This window comes from Podarcis cretensis (genome assembly GCF_951804945.1).
Source record: "Podarcis cretensis genome assembly, chromosome: Z".
Lineage (NCBI taxonomy): Eukaryota > Metazoa > Chordata > Lepidosauria > Squamata > Lacertidae > Podarcis > Podarcis cretensis.
The window spans coordinates 2,156,377-2,171,991 of record NC_137184.1 but is presented as its reverse complement, the minus strand read 5'-3'; the positions used below and the strand labels follow the sequence as shown (position 1 = coordinate 2,171,991).

At 48.0% G+C, this 15,615-nt stretch overlaps 1 protein-coding gene across 1 annotated transcript in view; it reads left to right on the top strand.

The window, feature by feature from the left end:
• Positions 1-9,433: 9,433 nt before the first annotated feature.
• The window catches only part of DAB2IP (DAB2 interacting protein), a 307,079-nt gene continuing 300,897 nt past the window's right edge, over positions 9,434-15,615 (top strand). The window contains exon 1 of the mRNA XM_079961957.1: positions 9,434-9,940. Coding sequence (XP_079818083.1) covers positions 9,898-9,940 — 43 coding nt within the window. The 5' untranslated portion in view covers positions 9,434-9,897. The remainder of the gene's footprint in view (positions 9,941-15,615) is intronic.

Here is a 15,615-nt window from a genome sequence, read left to right as displayed (position 1 = left end):
TGAGCACCACAACCCCATAGTCGCCTTTGACTGGACTTAACCGTCCGGGGTCCTTTACCTTTTACCTTATTCTGCCTTGATCAGACCACACCTGGAATACTGTGTCCAATTTTGGGCACCACAATTTAAGAAGGATGTTGACAAGCTGGATAATGTATAGAGGAAAGCACCCAAGGTGATCAAGGGTGTGGAAACCAAGCCTTATGAGGAACGGTTGAAGGAGCTGGGTAGGTTTAGCCTGGAAAAGAGGAGACTGAGAGGAGATATGACAGCAATCACACAGAAGAGGGAATAAGCTTGTTTTCTCCTGCTCTGGAGGGTAGGACCTGAACCAAGGGCTTCAAGTTACAAGAAAAAAGATTCTAGCTAAACATCAGGAAGAACTTTCTGACAGTAAGAGCTGTTCAACTGTGGAATGGTCTCCCTTGGGAGGTGGTGGACTCTACTTCCTTGGAGGTTTTGAAGCAGAGGTTGGAAGGCCATCATCATGGATGCTTTAGCTGAGATTCCTGCATTGTACGGAGTTGGACTAGATGACCCTCAAGGTCCCTTCCAGCTCTACAATTCTATAATTCTTTGAGTCTATGTCCTTCCCCACTGCCAGCTGATGTGGCAAACAGTTGTGATATTTTGGTGGTAAATGGAAGGTATTGTGCACATGACCAGAAGAACACTTTTCTTCATATCAAACTGATCTGACCACACCTGAGTGCTGGGTCCAGTTCTGCGTATCACATTTTAAGAAGGACATTAACAGACTGGAACATGTCCAGGAGAGGAGAACTAGGATGGCAAGATGTCTAGAAACCAAGTCTTAAGAGAAGTAGCTGGAAAAGTTGGATAAGTTTGGCCCAGAGGGAAGAAGATTAAGGAGAGACATGATGAGAGCTGCCTTCAAATTTCTGAAGGGCTGTCTGTCATGCAGAAACTGGAGCAGGCTTGTTGTTTGTTGCTGCAGAGAAATCAGGAGGGAGACTGCAGAGAAGCAGATTTGGGGCTAAACATTAGGGGTTAGAGTTTCTGATGGTAAGGGCTGTATCATAGTGGAGCAGCCTGCCTTTGGAGATGGATGGACTCTCCTTCACTGGAAATATTTAAGTACAGATCCCACATTGAAGATACTTCACTAATCCAGGGGTTGGACTAGATCAGGGGTCAGCAACCTTTTTCAGCTACGAGCCAGTCCACCGTCCCTCAGACCATGTGGTGGGGCGGACTATATTTTTTTTGGGGGGTGAACGAATTCCTATGCCCCAAAAATAACCCAGAGATGCATTTTAAATAAAAGGACACATTCTACTCATGTAAAAACATGCTGATTCCCGGACCGTCCGCGGGCTGGATTGAGAAGGTGATTGGGCCGCATATGGCCCACAGGCCTTAGGTTGCCCACCCCTGGACTAGATGATGTCTAAGGCCCGTCAGATAATTCAACATCCTTCTTCAGATGCAAGTGGAGATCAGACCACATGCAACAGTCAGAGGGCAGCCTTGTGCAAAATGTCATGGAGGGGGGTGTCTTGGTGTGCATTGCTAGGAGGCATTATAAGCATAGACCAGTGCATCATAAGAATGTAAGAAGAGCCTAAAGGATCAAGCCAATGGTCCATCTAGTCTAGCATCCTGCTCTCACTGTGGTCAACCAGAAGAAGAAGAAGAAGAAGAAGAAGAGGAGGAGGAGGAGGAGGAGGAGGAGGAGTTTGGATTTGATATCCCGCTTTAGCACTACCCTAAGGAGTCTCAAAGCGGCTCGCAATCTGCTTTTCCTTCCTTCCCCACCACAAACACTGTGTGAGGTGAGTGAGGCTGAGGGACTTCACAGAAGTGTGACTGGCCCAAGGTCACCCAGCAGCTGCAGGTGGGGGAGCGGGGAAGCGAACCCAGTTCACCAGATTACAAGTCCACCACTCTTAACCACTACACCACACTGGCATCCAGATACCAGTGGGAAAGCAGTGTTGGCCTTCAACCTAGATGGCTTTAGAAGAGGGTTAGGGAAATTCATGGAGGAGAGGGCTAGTCCAACCCCTGGATTAGTGAAGTATCTGCAATGCGGGATCTTGCAACAGTTGGAGGGGAGAGTTGCTCTTGTGCTTGGGTCCTATGGGCTTCCCACTGAAGCATCAGGCTGGCCACTCTGAGAGCAGGATACTGTACTGAGTGGGCCATTGTCCGGACCCAGAAGGCTCCTCTTATGTTTTTATATTCTGAACTGCCAAGCAGCACCTGAGCACAAGAGCAATCTTCTCCCCTCCTGCAGTTTTCAGCAAGTGGCATTAGGAAGCATTGCTAGCTCAAACCATGCGGGGAAGGCTTAGCCATTATGGCTAGTCGCCATTGAATGTTGCAGGATGTTCCCCAACTAAAGAACTATGGCAAGAGAAACTGATGGACTATGCAGAACTGGCAAAATTGACACTCAAATTACGGGACAAGGACAAGTGTGACTTTAAAGATGAATGGGAACCTTTTACAAAGTATTTAAAGAAGCAAAAAAAGTGAACTGGACTCCTTGGCAGACTTTGAATAAACACTCACAAACTCTTTATTGATGCTCACAAACACTGACAAACTCTTTATTGATAATAACTAGTCTGATAAATTAAGGATTTATACAATTTTGTAACGTGCAGAGAATAGCATCTATAGAGAAACCAGAGATTGGAACTGAGGGAAGTCTGGGGGGGGGAGGGGAGGGTGGGTTGTTTTATGGGAGGTGGGAATGGGGGGGAAAAACTAAGGATGATATGTTGTAAGTTAATATGTTGTATTTAAACTACTAATAAAAATATTTTTTTTTTTTTAAAAAAAAGGAATGTTGCAGGATGTTAAAGTGAGTAGGAGCAAAGCTCCCTCTGTTATCTCAGAACAGGAACCCAGTCAGAAAGGTGAGGTACAAATAATAAAATTATTAATATTAATATTAATACTTCCTTGTCTACTGCCCCTGTTCGGTTTTCAACTGTCTGAGAAAATGAAGCATCCGTCGGTGCGGATGAAATTCACAGCCTTTCCATCAGGCCAGTCTGCCCTTGCCTCTTCCCACGCTCAATTGCTAAGCAACACGTGTGAGCAGGTTCTTAGCTTCATGCAGTCAGGAAGAGGCTGGCCCTCTCATATGCAGGACTTAATAGAGCTGCCTTGAAGGCTGGCTGCATCTCCCACCTCCCACACACTTGATTTCACACCCCAAGTACAGCTTAGAGATGGAGATCACTGTATGCCTGTGGCCTGGACCCACCACTGCTGCTGTGGCTGGGTCCTGGAATTACAGCATGTGGCCAGTCAGAAGTAGGGTGGGTCTTCAGCAGCTGAAATCTAGGGGTTCTCTAAGTGGGACAGCACCTGGGGTGATGGCTACAGGGTGTCCATCAAGATACATTGAGCCCCTCTCATCAACTGCCATCATGCCTGACCATTGACTATGCTGGCTACAGCTGGAGTCCATCAACAGGCTTTGAAGGCAAGAGCGCTTCCCCCTTTTACAGTATGACCCCCATCATCTAGTCCTCTGGGGCAGACTGCCTCTGGGTCTGGAGGTTCCTCTGAGCCAGGGTGACTAGCAGCTGTTGAATGTGACTCGAAGCCAGGATAACCATACATTTCTGGATGTGCATTCATGTGGCGTGTTCGACAACTCTACAGCAGACAGCTGCTAGGATGTCAAGGGTGATCCCCAGCCAAAGGAATGCACATGGCAGATGGTTAACTCCTCATTGTCAAAACTGACACCCCTTCCACCAGCTTGTGCAGTGCTTTTTTCTGGGGGGACACAGGGGTGCAAATAATAATAATAAAATTTTATTTATATCCTGCCCTCCCCAGCCGAAGCCAGGCTCAGAGTGGCTAGCAACAATAAAAGTAACACAGCATTCTAAAATCAATTCATTCTAAAATCATTTCAAAATCAAATTAATGACAACCGTTGGGCTAGAGTTCTGTGAGGATTACCAAAGGAGGGGGTCAGACTGCGCCTTGGCCAAAGACCTGGTGGAACAGCTCTGTCTTGCAGGCCCTGCAGAAAGATGTCTAGTCCCGCAGGGCCCTAGTCTCTTGTGATAGAGCATTCCACCAGATCGGGGCCACAGCCGAAAAAACCCTGGCTCCGGCTGAGGCCAGCCTAACCTCCCTGTGGCCTGGGACCTCCAATATGTTTTTGTTTGAAGACTGTAAGTTCCTCCGTGGGACATACCAGGAGAGGCAGTCCCGTAGGTACGAGGGTCCTAGGCCGTATAGGGCTTTAAAGGTTAAAACATACCCCTAAACATTCTGTGAATCTAAGTTTGGCCTCACTGAGGGGCAGTATTTCAATATGAGTAGGAAAATGAGAGTACCCCTAAACATTTTTTTCAAAAAAGCAAAAAAGCACTGTCTTCCCCCAAAAAGCCACACACCTGCATGGAAGTTGCCTCTGTTCTTCCCGCTTCAATTCTTTCCTGGGGCCCATAGGACGTTGTTTACTCTGCCTATTTGGTAATCCGGCACTGTTGGTGACTACTAGTCACAATGTCTAGGCTTCACCTCTGCTGATGGAAGAAGCATGTACAAGTTGCTGGGAATCGCAAGCAAGGAGAATGCTGTTTGGGGGCATCATCTGGAGCAGGGATGAAGAACCTGTGACCTGCCAGATATTGCAAGATTACAGTGCCAATCATGTCTAACCATTAGCCACGCTGCCTGGAGCAGAGGGGAGTTACATGAGTTACATAGGAAGCTTCCTTGTTCCTACTCAGTTCACCAAGATTTGAGGAGCACCAGGTTGGGGAAGTCTGTGCTAGAACATTTTGGGGCTGAGTGGGGCAGCCTTCTTCTTCTAAAGAGGAAGAGGTCCTGAGTCCAGGTATTGGCAACGACCCCTCATGTTCATATCAGGCTGGGGTTAAGGTGAGACTCCATATCACTTAGCAATCAAACGGGCCAACATGACATTTCCCTGCAGTGCCTGAAGGGGGTGCTGAAGCCTTGATTGCATGCAGCCCTTGACATCCCACTCAAGTTGTGTTCCCGTCCTAGACTACTTTGTTTCCAGGGCAAGCTGTGGGTCTCCTCTTGTCAGGCATCTTAATCTACTCATTGGCCATCTTGACACTTTCCTCAACCTACAGATCTGCTCCCATGCTAGCCTGCCACAAAATGGGAACAGCAGTTCTTGAGCTGGAATCCTACACCCAGTCCACTGCTGTATTGCACTGAAGTGGCCCTGAATTCAGTGAAAATGTGTTTTTCCAAGAACCCGTGCTTCCCTCCCTATCTCGTCACCCTTCTTAGTGGGACAAACCCACCCTCCTCCTCCTCCTCCTCCAGCTGATTCCTTTTGAGCTTTTGGCGAAAGCATGCAAAAGTCCTCCCCCCCCCCCTCTGGCAGACAGCTCTTTACAGATTCAAAACATTCCCCCACAGCTCTTGAAGAATATATTTAAAAGGAGCTAAGAAATCAGCACAATCATTCTGCTGCAACCATTTCGGAATACAATGAGAGCCGCTGGAGCCTTCCTTTCAAATGCCACGACTGTGATATTCAGTCCATCTGCACAGATCTTTCCTTCCTCCACAATTAATACCTGCCTTGTTTCAGATAATTTGATAATGTTCATGGGTACTGGATACGCTTCAGTTGCCTCTACCCTGCTAGATCAGACCAATCAAAGGTCCGTCTCATCCATTATTCTGTCTCTAACTGGATCCTCACAAGTAGCAGATGAAGGCGACCCCTTTCTGTTGCTAGTCCTTGTAATCAGCGGTATAGTGCTTTTGAACATGGGAGGTCTGCTTTCCCTCGTGGTGGGGATCCTGCCCTAAATCTGGATAACTACTTTGGCACAGCTGAGGCTGGTGTGCCAACTCCAGCCATTCCTGGAGATGCCAGATCTTGCTACTGTGACACATGCCTTAGTTACATCTCATTTGAACTGCTGCAACATGTTATCTGGGGGGCTGCGTCTGAAGGCTGTTCAGAAATGTCAGCTGGCTCAGAATGCTGCAGCCAGGCTATCCGCCCCCCACATTTTCCCAGTATCTCCTGACAACCTTCTTCTTCATCTTCGGGTCTCCGGCCTCCTCCCATGCCCCCCACCTGGCTCCCCTCCCTTCCTCCATGGCTGCTGCTCTCCTCTGCAGCCAGGCTATTGACTGGTGCCAGTTAAAACAAGCAAGTGACTCTTGTGTCACAACAGCTTCCTTGGTGGCAGGCCCATTTCCAGGCATAATTCAAAGTGCTGGTTAAGGTCCACAAAGTCCCAGACACAGCTCAGAACCAGCTGACTTGGAAGATGGTCCTCTCCCATGTGAGCCTGCCAGCTTAAGAGATACAGGAGAGATCCATCTTTCTGTCCCACCATCACCCAAAGCCCAACTGGTGGGACTTTCAGTGAGGGCCTTCTCAGTTCATGCATATGTGCTTGGGTCCTGTTTGCAGGTTCCCCATTGAGGCATTTGGATATTCAAAGTGAGGACGGCATGCTGGGCTGGAGACGCCATTGGCCTGTGTTAAAATGATGTTGGATTGAAAATAAGTGGTATTAGCAACAAAGTTAAAAAGAGTATGCAATAAGTGAATTGATAATGGGTGAAAATATAGAATTTTGACAAGTTAAGTCTATAGACTTAAGATAAATAAAAGAGGGCAAGGATTTGCTGATCTGATTATGTAAATGGGAATACAAAAAGGGAAGGTGTGAGGGGGTCAGGAAAATAAGGATATGAGTTTTAAAGTTAGCAAAAGAATAATGGATTTTTTTCTTTTCTTTTTCTATTTTTCTTTTTAATTATTTTGTGTGTTTTGTGTATTTTTCTGTTTTGTGTTGTTTTTTTCTGTTGTATTTTGTTTAAAACTTTAATAAATATCTATTAAAAAAAAAAAAAGAGGGGCCATTGGCCTGATCCAGCAGGACTCTTATTGGCCACAAACTTGGATGGCTTTAAAAGAGAATTTAGACAAAACCATGGAGAGAAAGGCTTATCAATGCCTACTACCAACAATGCCTATATACTATGTCTCTATAATTGGAGTTTCCCATGTACTGCAAGAAGATCAAACGCATCCATTCTTAAGGAAATTAGCCCTGAGTGCTCAGTGGAAGGACAGATCCTGAAGCTGAGGCTCCAAGACTTTGGCCACCTCATGAGAAGAGAAGACTCCCTGGAAAAGACCCTGATGTTGGGAAAGATGGAGGGCACAAGGAGAAGGGGACGACAGAGGACGAGATGGCGGGACAGTGTTCTCGAAGCTACCAGCATGAGTTTGACCAAACTGTGGGAGGCAGTGGAAGACAGGAGGGCCTGGCGTGCTCTGGTCCAGGGGGTCACGGAGAGTCGGACACAACTAAATGACTAAACAAGAACAATGATTGGAGGCAGTATATGCTTCTGAGTACCAGTTGCTGGGGGATGCAGGTGGCGCTGTGGGTTAAACCACAGAGCCTAGGACTTGCTAATCAGAAGGTCAGTGATTCAAATCCCCACAACGGGGTGAGCTCCCGATGCTCGGTCCCTGCTCCTGCCAACCTAGCAGTTCGAAAGCACGTCAGAGTGCAAGTAGATAAATAGGTACCGCTCCAGTGGGAAGGTAAACGGCGTTTCCGTGCACTGCTCTGGTTTGCCAGAAGCGGCTTGGTCATGCTGGCCACATGACCCGGAAGCTGTACGCCAGCTCCCCAGAGTCGGTCACAACTGGACCTAATGGTCAGGGGTCCCTTTACCTTTACCTTTTTACCAGCTGCTGGGAAAAGCTGCAGGAGGGGAGATTGCTCATGTGAATGGCGCCTCTTTGTGGGTTTCCCATTGGGGCATCTGCTTGGCCACTGTGGGCTAGACCACTAACCTGACCCAGCAGCCTTTTCTTAAGTTCTTAAGGCCAGAACAGCAGCCTAGAAATTTGCCTCTCTCCTTCTCCCGCCCTCCCTCTCCTTCCCTCCCTCTCTCTCTGAGTGCTGGCTGCAATTGTGGTACAGTCACCGTAGTTTCATGCCACCCCCCTCTCCCCCATGCAGTGCTTGTGAACTTCTCCAACTCTCCATCATTTGTCCGCCCACCACTGCCATTGGCACTGTGGCTGGAAATGCCAATCTGCCTGCAACCCCCCCCCCCCCTTTTACAGTCCTGGAAGGTTTGGCTGATTCATTCAAATGAGGGCCTGTGCATGTACGATTATGATATGGACAAGCTCTCTCTTCCTGGCTTCCTTGTCAGTCTCCTGGCCAAATGTTTGCAGGGTTGACACCCCCCCCCAGCCAAATGCGCAACCTTCCCTGTCTCTGGATCATGCCTGGGGGGTGCCTCCCTGCTTTCCTACCCATTTGCCTCCCTCTGCCCAAACATAATGGCCAGCCCCTGCAGGATTTCAATGCAAAAGGTGTGTCAGAGAGATTCCATTTTAGCTTGCTGGATCTATCCACCAAAGGAGGGGAAGTCAGCAGCGGGGCAACTCGCCATGCAAGGAGAAACCTGCACTCCCTAAATTCCCTCTGGGACACGCCCCTCCCCCAAAAACCTACCGTATGGAATTTCCTGCCACATGAATGTGGTTGTAGTAGCATCTGGCTCCAATGGCTCTTCCCTGCATTTGTGGGAGAAATCGGTGGTGTTTGTGGGCATTCCATAGCTGACACTTTCCCCTCAGAGCAGTTTGTTTGCAACCAGACCTCAATGGCGGGGTAGGGGGGGGGGTTAGGTGAGTGGATGCAACTACTGCTAGGGGGCTCAGTTCAATCACAGTGCTAATCCCTCTATGGTCTGTTCAGTGGGCTTGACAGGGCAAGGGTAAGAAATTATTCCTGCATCCTTTTAGGCAACCCCCCTGCCTCCCCCCACCCCCACTGCAGCCTCTAGATTCCTCAGCAGCTCTGTTAAGGGCAAATGACAACAGTGCAGCTCCTGGCAGGAGCTCTGCTGCTCTTGGAGCCCATGCAAACCCGCCAGCAGCAGCAGAGGCTTGCCAAAAGGAGGTAAATATAGGACAAGGCATTGCAGCAAGGAAGGTGCAGCTGGTGCCCTACTGCAGAGTCACCCAAGTCCATGCCTGCCAGGATCTGATTTTATTTTATTTTATTGGGGGTGGGGGGTGGGAAAGACCCCTCTCTGGCCAACAAGGGACTCAAATGCAGCCAGGGTGTATGAGGATGCTCAGAAAGTAAGCCAGCCATAATCAGGAGAGAGAAGTCTGTGGGCCTTCCTGGGGTTCAGTCGATTCTGTATTTCCTGAGATGTTTGGGGTGGGTTTTCCTTCCCCTTCCTAAGCGTTGATTCTTCCTGCCGACTCTCTCTCTCCTTTTCCCTCTCCTTCTCCGTCTCCCCCCCCCCCACGCTCTTTCTCCCTCCCTCCTTCCTTCCCAAGGAACACACCACTTTATATGTGTTATTATTATAGCAGCCCTTTGCGTTATGCAACAGTGTGGCTTGGAGGCTGGTCTTCTCTCTTTCCACACCCCCCCCCGCAACCTTACCGCTTGCAAGGAGCTCTTTCTTCATCCTCCTCTGCCAACCTCGTGTCCCCCCACCGCACACCTCCCCACCCCACCCCACCTCCGCACGGCTTCTGAACTTTCGTCCGAGAGAGCTGGCGATTTCGGGAGAGGAACCGAGAGTTTGAAAGGCTCGCGCACAGTGGGGGGAGAAAGAGCGGTATGCCTTTTGCTCGAGATGTTGGAGAAAGACCCGCGAGCCGCGAGGGTCAGCCGGCGAATTGGGAAGCCGGCCAGGCCGTGTCACGCCAAGGGAGGCGCCTTCCGATGTCCCGTTTTGGATGTGGCGCTAGCTCGTCAGGCAGGTGAATTGGTTTGAGCAGGCAACTGGGCTTCGCTTTTCCTGCTCCTCCTCCCCCTCCAAGTTTTCCTTTTAAGATAACCTTTCCTCGCTTCGCTGCATGGAGACACGGCGCGGTGGGAGCTTCTCCCGGAAGTAATGGATCCCAACAACCCGTCGGACCAAGAGGACGACTCTCGGGGTAAGGAGCCACCGGAGGGGACTTTTTTTTTTTTTAAAGTAACTTTTCAGGTGCGACCTGTCCTATTCTAGTCCTGGGCTGGGATCAGTTTGTGCCTCCGTAAAAGGAATAGGTGGCACCAAAAGTGCAAAAAGGGATAAGAATTTGGGAGGCAGCTGGCTGGATTTGGTTTCGGAATGTGCAGGCTTCCGGGCTTCACCAGCTTCTTCTTCAGGAAGTGCTGCCCATACGCACAGAAGCATTTCATTCCCAGCTCAAAGTTTTGGGTTGCTTGCTTTCCTCTGGTGCTGAAGGTGGTTCTGGCTCTGGTCGGTTTTGTAATTCAGAAAGAAGCTGAGTTAGGCAGAGGTTGTGGACGTTCTGGGAGCCTTCCTGGGAGGGATAAAAATATTGATCTTGTGGCATCATAGAATTGTAGAGTTGGAAAAGGCCATGAAGGTCATCTTGTCCAATCACCTGCAATGTAGGAATCTTTGGCCCAACGTGGAGTTCGAAGCCACAACCGTGAGATAAAGAGTCCCATGAGCTACCATCAGGAACAAAGGGACTGGTTTCTGCCCAGAGCTGACAACCTGATCTCTGTTCTAGCAGGCTGGCAAACGTTATATTCAGGATGCTGATGTGTATATAATGATATATAATGATTCTACAAGAGAGCATCATGTGAGAGTCAGGACTTCTTGAACTCTTCCTCCTCCTTTCTCTTAAAAATTAAGTTTCTAGACCTCATGGCACTGTGCTTGGATATGGGTGGGTGACAGCACCTGAAATGCCTAAAACTGCACTGGGGGCCCCTAGGCTGCCAGCTTCCCCAGGACTCTCTGTCTGGCCCTTGGAATTCTCCCCACACCTGTCTGTGGCCATCCTTGCCCCCTCCTCATGCATTTTTGCTTGGCTGGAATGTGGAATAATACTCCTTGCTTGTCTGGATGGAGAATAGAGAGAGGGGTGTGCATGTGAGTGTATAAAACAGCCTAAGGTACGAAGGCAAAATTAATGACTGTTGTTCTGCCAATTTTTACATCTGCTCCTGCCCACAAACTAGCATGTGGCCCTAGGAAGGTCCCCAAGAACAGAATGTGGACCTCAGGTTAAAAAGGATTCCCCATGTCTGCTCTTATGCTAGAAAGACAGCTGGAAGAGATTCCAAGTTGTGGGGGACAGGATTTAATGTCCCATGACTAGCAAAAGTTGAATAAATTACACAATTGTCTTAATTTGCATAATTTATGCAAGTTGTAGAATTTAGCAATTTTTTTGGCAGAGAACATGGATTGTCTGGAGGCAGAATATTAATATGGTATGGTTGTGTGGGGTCCCCCACCATGGAGTAAATACATGATTTCTGTTTAAATTTCTGATGGATTGTCAGAAGTGGGGAGGAGACCAGCAGATTCGTACTGTGTTGCTATTGGTAGTTATTTGGTGAGGTGTGAATATTTTGTAAGCTGTGCATAGCTTTTATGGGAATCATAGAATTTAGAGTGGGAAGGGACCGAAGGGTCATCTAGTCCAGCCCACTGCAATGTAGGAATCTCAGCTCAATCATCCATGACAGATGGCCACCCAAGCTCTACTTAGAAACCTCCAAGGAGACCATTCCACAGTTGAACAGCTCTTACTGTCAGAAAGTTCTTCCTGATGTCTAGCTGGAATCTGTTTTCTTGTAACTTCAATCCATTGGTTCGAGTCCTACCCTCCATGGCAGGAGAAAACAACCTTGCTCCCTCTTCCATCTGACAGCCCTTGAGATATTTGAAGATGGCTATGATATCTCCTCTCAAGCTCCTCTTTCCCAGGCTAAACCTACCCAGCTCCTTCAACTGTTCCTCATAAGGCTTGGCTTCTAGATCCTTGATCATCTTATGTGCCCTCCATTGCACACCTTCCAGCTTGCCAACATCCATCCTAAATTGTGGTGCCCAGAATTAGACACACTATTCCAGGTGTGGTCTGATCAAGGCAGAATAGAGTAGTACTGTTCCTTCCATTGATATGGACACTATACTTCTGTTGATGCAGCCTAGAAAAGCATTAGTTTTTTTGCTGCTGCATCACACTGTTAAGTTTGTGGTCCACCAAGACCCCTAGATCCTTTTCTCATGTACTGCTAGTAAGCCACGTTTCCCCCATTCTATATTTGTGCAGGTGGTTCTTCCTGCCTACGTTCAGAACCTTACATTTGTCCCTACTGTAAAGCATTTTGTTAGCTTGGACCCAGTCCTCCAATTCCTTCATCCAAGTCATTTATAAAGATGTCAGACAACAGTGGGCCCAGGACAGAACCCTCCAGCACCCCACTTGTCACTTTTCCCCAGGGTGATGAGGAACCATTAATGAGAACTCTTTGGGTTCGGTCAGTCAACCAGCTAAAAATCCACCTCATTCAACCCACATTTTGCCAGCTTCCTTGCAAGAATATCATGGGAGACCTTGTCAAATGCTTTACTGAAATCAAGATAGACTATGTCAACAGTGTTCCTCTGATCCACCAAGTGGCAATCATAAAGAAAAGTCTTCCTTATTGCCCTTTCCATGGATTGGTTGGAATGGCTGGAAAAATGCTGGGAGCTGCCTGATAGCAGATCTGATTCTTTGCCCAACTATCCTAGTTCCAGGACCTGGGAGATCTTTCCCATCACTTGATCAAAACTAACAAAACAAATTTCAACAGGGACTAATGTACACTTAGGTACAAAGCCCTACTGGCTATGAAAAAAAGGCAGTTTGAACAAAACTCCTGGTCCCTGTTACTTAATGCTTTGCTAAATAATGACCTTAAACACTTAGGTAGGAATAGCTGAATGCACAAATACAGGATGGGGGCACCTTGCGTGACAGCGGTGCTTGTGAAAAAGATCTAGGGGGCTTAGTAGATCACAGGCTTAGCATGCGTCTACAGTATGATGCAGCAGCAAAAAAGGCTAATGTAGTTCTAGGCTGCATCAACTGAAGTCTAGTGTCAAGAGAAGTACCATAATAGTATCACTCTCTTCTGCCTATACCTGGAATACTGTGTCCACTTCTGGACATCACAGTTTAAGGATATTGATAAGCTGGACCATGTGCAGAGGAGTGAGAGGTCAGAATGATCAAGGGTCTGGAAACCAAGCCTAATGAAGAGCAGTTGAGGGATATGTTTAGTCTGGAGAGAGAAGTCTGAGAGGGGATAGGATTTGTTGTTGCTGTTGTTGTTTAGTCGTGTCTGACTCTTCGTGACCCCATGGACCAGAACACGCCAGGCACTCCTGTCTCCCACTGCCTCCTGCAGCTTGGTCAAACTCATGCTGGTAGCTTCAAGAACACTGTCCAACCATCTTGTCCTCTACTGTCCCCTTCTCCTTGTGCCCTCCATCTTTCCCAACATCAGGGTCTTTTCCAGGGAGTCTTCTCTTCTCATGAGGTGGCCAAAGTCTTGGAGCCTCAGCTTCAGGATCTGTGCTTCCAGTGAGCACTCAGGGCTGATTTCCTTCAGAATAGAGATGTTTGATCTTCTTGCAGTCCATGGGACTCTCAAGAGTCTCCACCAGCACCAGAATTCAAAAGCATCAATTCTTTGGCGATCAGTCTTCTTTATGGTCCAGCTCTCACTTCCATACATCGCGACTGGCAAAACCATAGCTTTGACTATACGGATAACTGTCTTCAAATGCCTGAGAGTCTGCCACATGGAAGATTGAGCATGCTTGCTTCCTGATGTTCTAGAGGTGAGGACCCAAACCAATGGATTAGAATGACAAGGAAGGTGATTCTGACTAAGCATTAGGAAGAACTTGCATGGCCATCTGCCAGGAATTCTTTAGCTGTAATTCCTGCATAGTCGTGGGTTGGACTAGATGACCCTTAGGGGAACCTTCCAACTTTACGATTTGATTCTGTGATATGGAGGGCCAGAACAATGTTCCCCAGCTGCCGGTAGCCACCCCTGCTTTGCACTCCCCAGGGCGCTGCAGAATACGGTATCAGGTTTGGCTTTTGCAGGAGAAACCGACTTTGCACTCCAAATGTGTGCACTCATTGCTCCCCCCCCATCCCTCACATATAATGTCAATCATGGCATACTTATATAATTGCCAACTATATATAGAATAAGTATTTTCAAGATTATTGTTGCTCAGCTGGCTTCAGAGAAATTTCTGTAAGAAAAGGTTCAGCTATGGAACATTTGCAAAGGAGTAAGAAGAGCCTTGGAAGATTCTAGGGGAAGCTTTAGAAGGAATTCTCTGACATCCCAACATGCTCTGAGCTGGGGTTCCGGAAGAGATTGATCATAGAATCCTGCAATACAGGAATCACAACAAAGAATCCCTGACAGATGGCCATCGAACCACTGTTTAAAAACGTCAAATGAAGGAGACTATCTGAGGTAGTCTGTTCTACTGTTGAACAGCTCTTACTGTCAGAAATTTCCTCCTAATGTTCAGTCCTAAACAGCCTCAGTCCAGTATACCTGAAGGAGTGTCTCCACCCCCATCATTCTGACCGGACACTGAGGTCCAGTGCCGAGGGCCTTCCGGTGGTTCCCTCGCTGCGAGAGGCCAAGTTACAGGGAACCAGGCAGAGAGCCTTCTCGGTAGTGGCACCCACCCTGTGGAATGCCCACCATCAGATGTCAAAGAGAACAACAACTACCAGACTTTTAGAAGACATCTGAAGGCAGCCCTGTTTAGGGAAGCTTTTAATGTTTAATAGACTATTGTATTTTAATATTCTGTTGGAAGCCGCCCAGAGTGGCTGGGGAAACCTAGACAGATGGGCGGGGTACAAATAATAAATTATTATTATTATAGTCAGAATCTCCCTTCTTGGAGATCTAGCAGTAGTGCTTCCGAATTCCAGTTGCTGAAACAACAGTATGGAACAGTGCTCAGATTTTGCATGAGGGTTTCCCATAGACATCTGACTGACCACTGTGAGAACTTGCCCATCCAGCCCAGACTCCTGTTCTCACAGTAGCCAATGAGATGTCTATGGGGAACCAACAACCAGGACCCAAGCAATAGAACACTGTCTGCACCTGTGGTTTCCAGAGTAGTATTCAGAAGTGTCATTGACTCTGACTGGTGAGGCAGAGCAGAGCCATCATGGCTGGTAGCCATTAATAGCTCTCTCCTCCTCCACAAATTTGTGTAATCCTCTTTTAAAGCCGTCCACATTGGTGCCCATCTGAGTGCAACAGCATTCTACTTTCCTGCCATTTCCAGAAACTGGCATTCAGAAACACTGCTGCCTCTGGCCATGGAGGCAGAACATAGCCCATGGAAGCTTCCATTGCTGCTGAACTCAACATGATGCTTCAGTCTTGGAAGGTATTCTGATTAAACAAAGATTCTAGAGGAAAAGAACACATGGTATGAAAAGGGCAAAACCATCTCATCTCTAGGCATCAGTCAAAGAACTTGTATGGCCCACCCTGCTCCTGCTGGGTGGCACCCAGATGTTTTGAACTACAGCTCCCACCACCACGAACCATTGGTCAGGCTGGCTGGGGGTGATGTGGTCCAAAACATCTGGACAGCACTGATTTGGGGAAGGGACACAGGTGGCGCTAAACCACAGAGCCTCTTGGGCTTGCCAATCAGAAGGTTGGTGGTTTGAATCCCCATGACAGGATGAGCTCCCATTCCTCGGTCCCAGCTCCTGCCAACCTAGCAGTTCAAAAGCATACCAGTGCA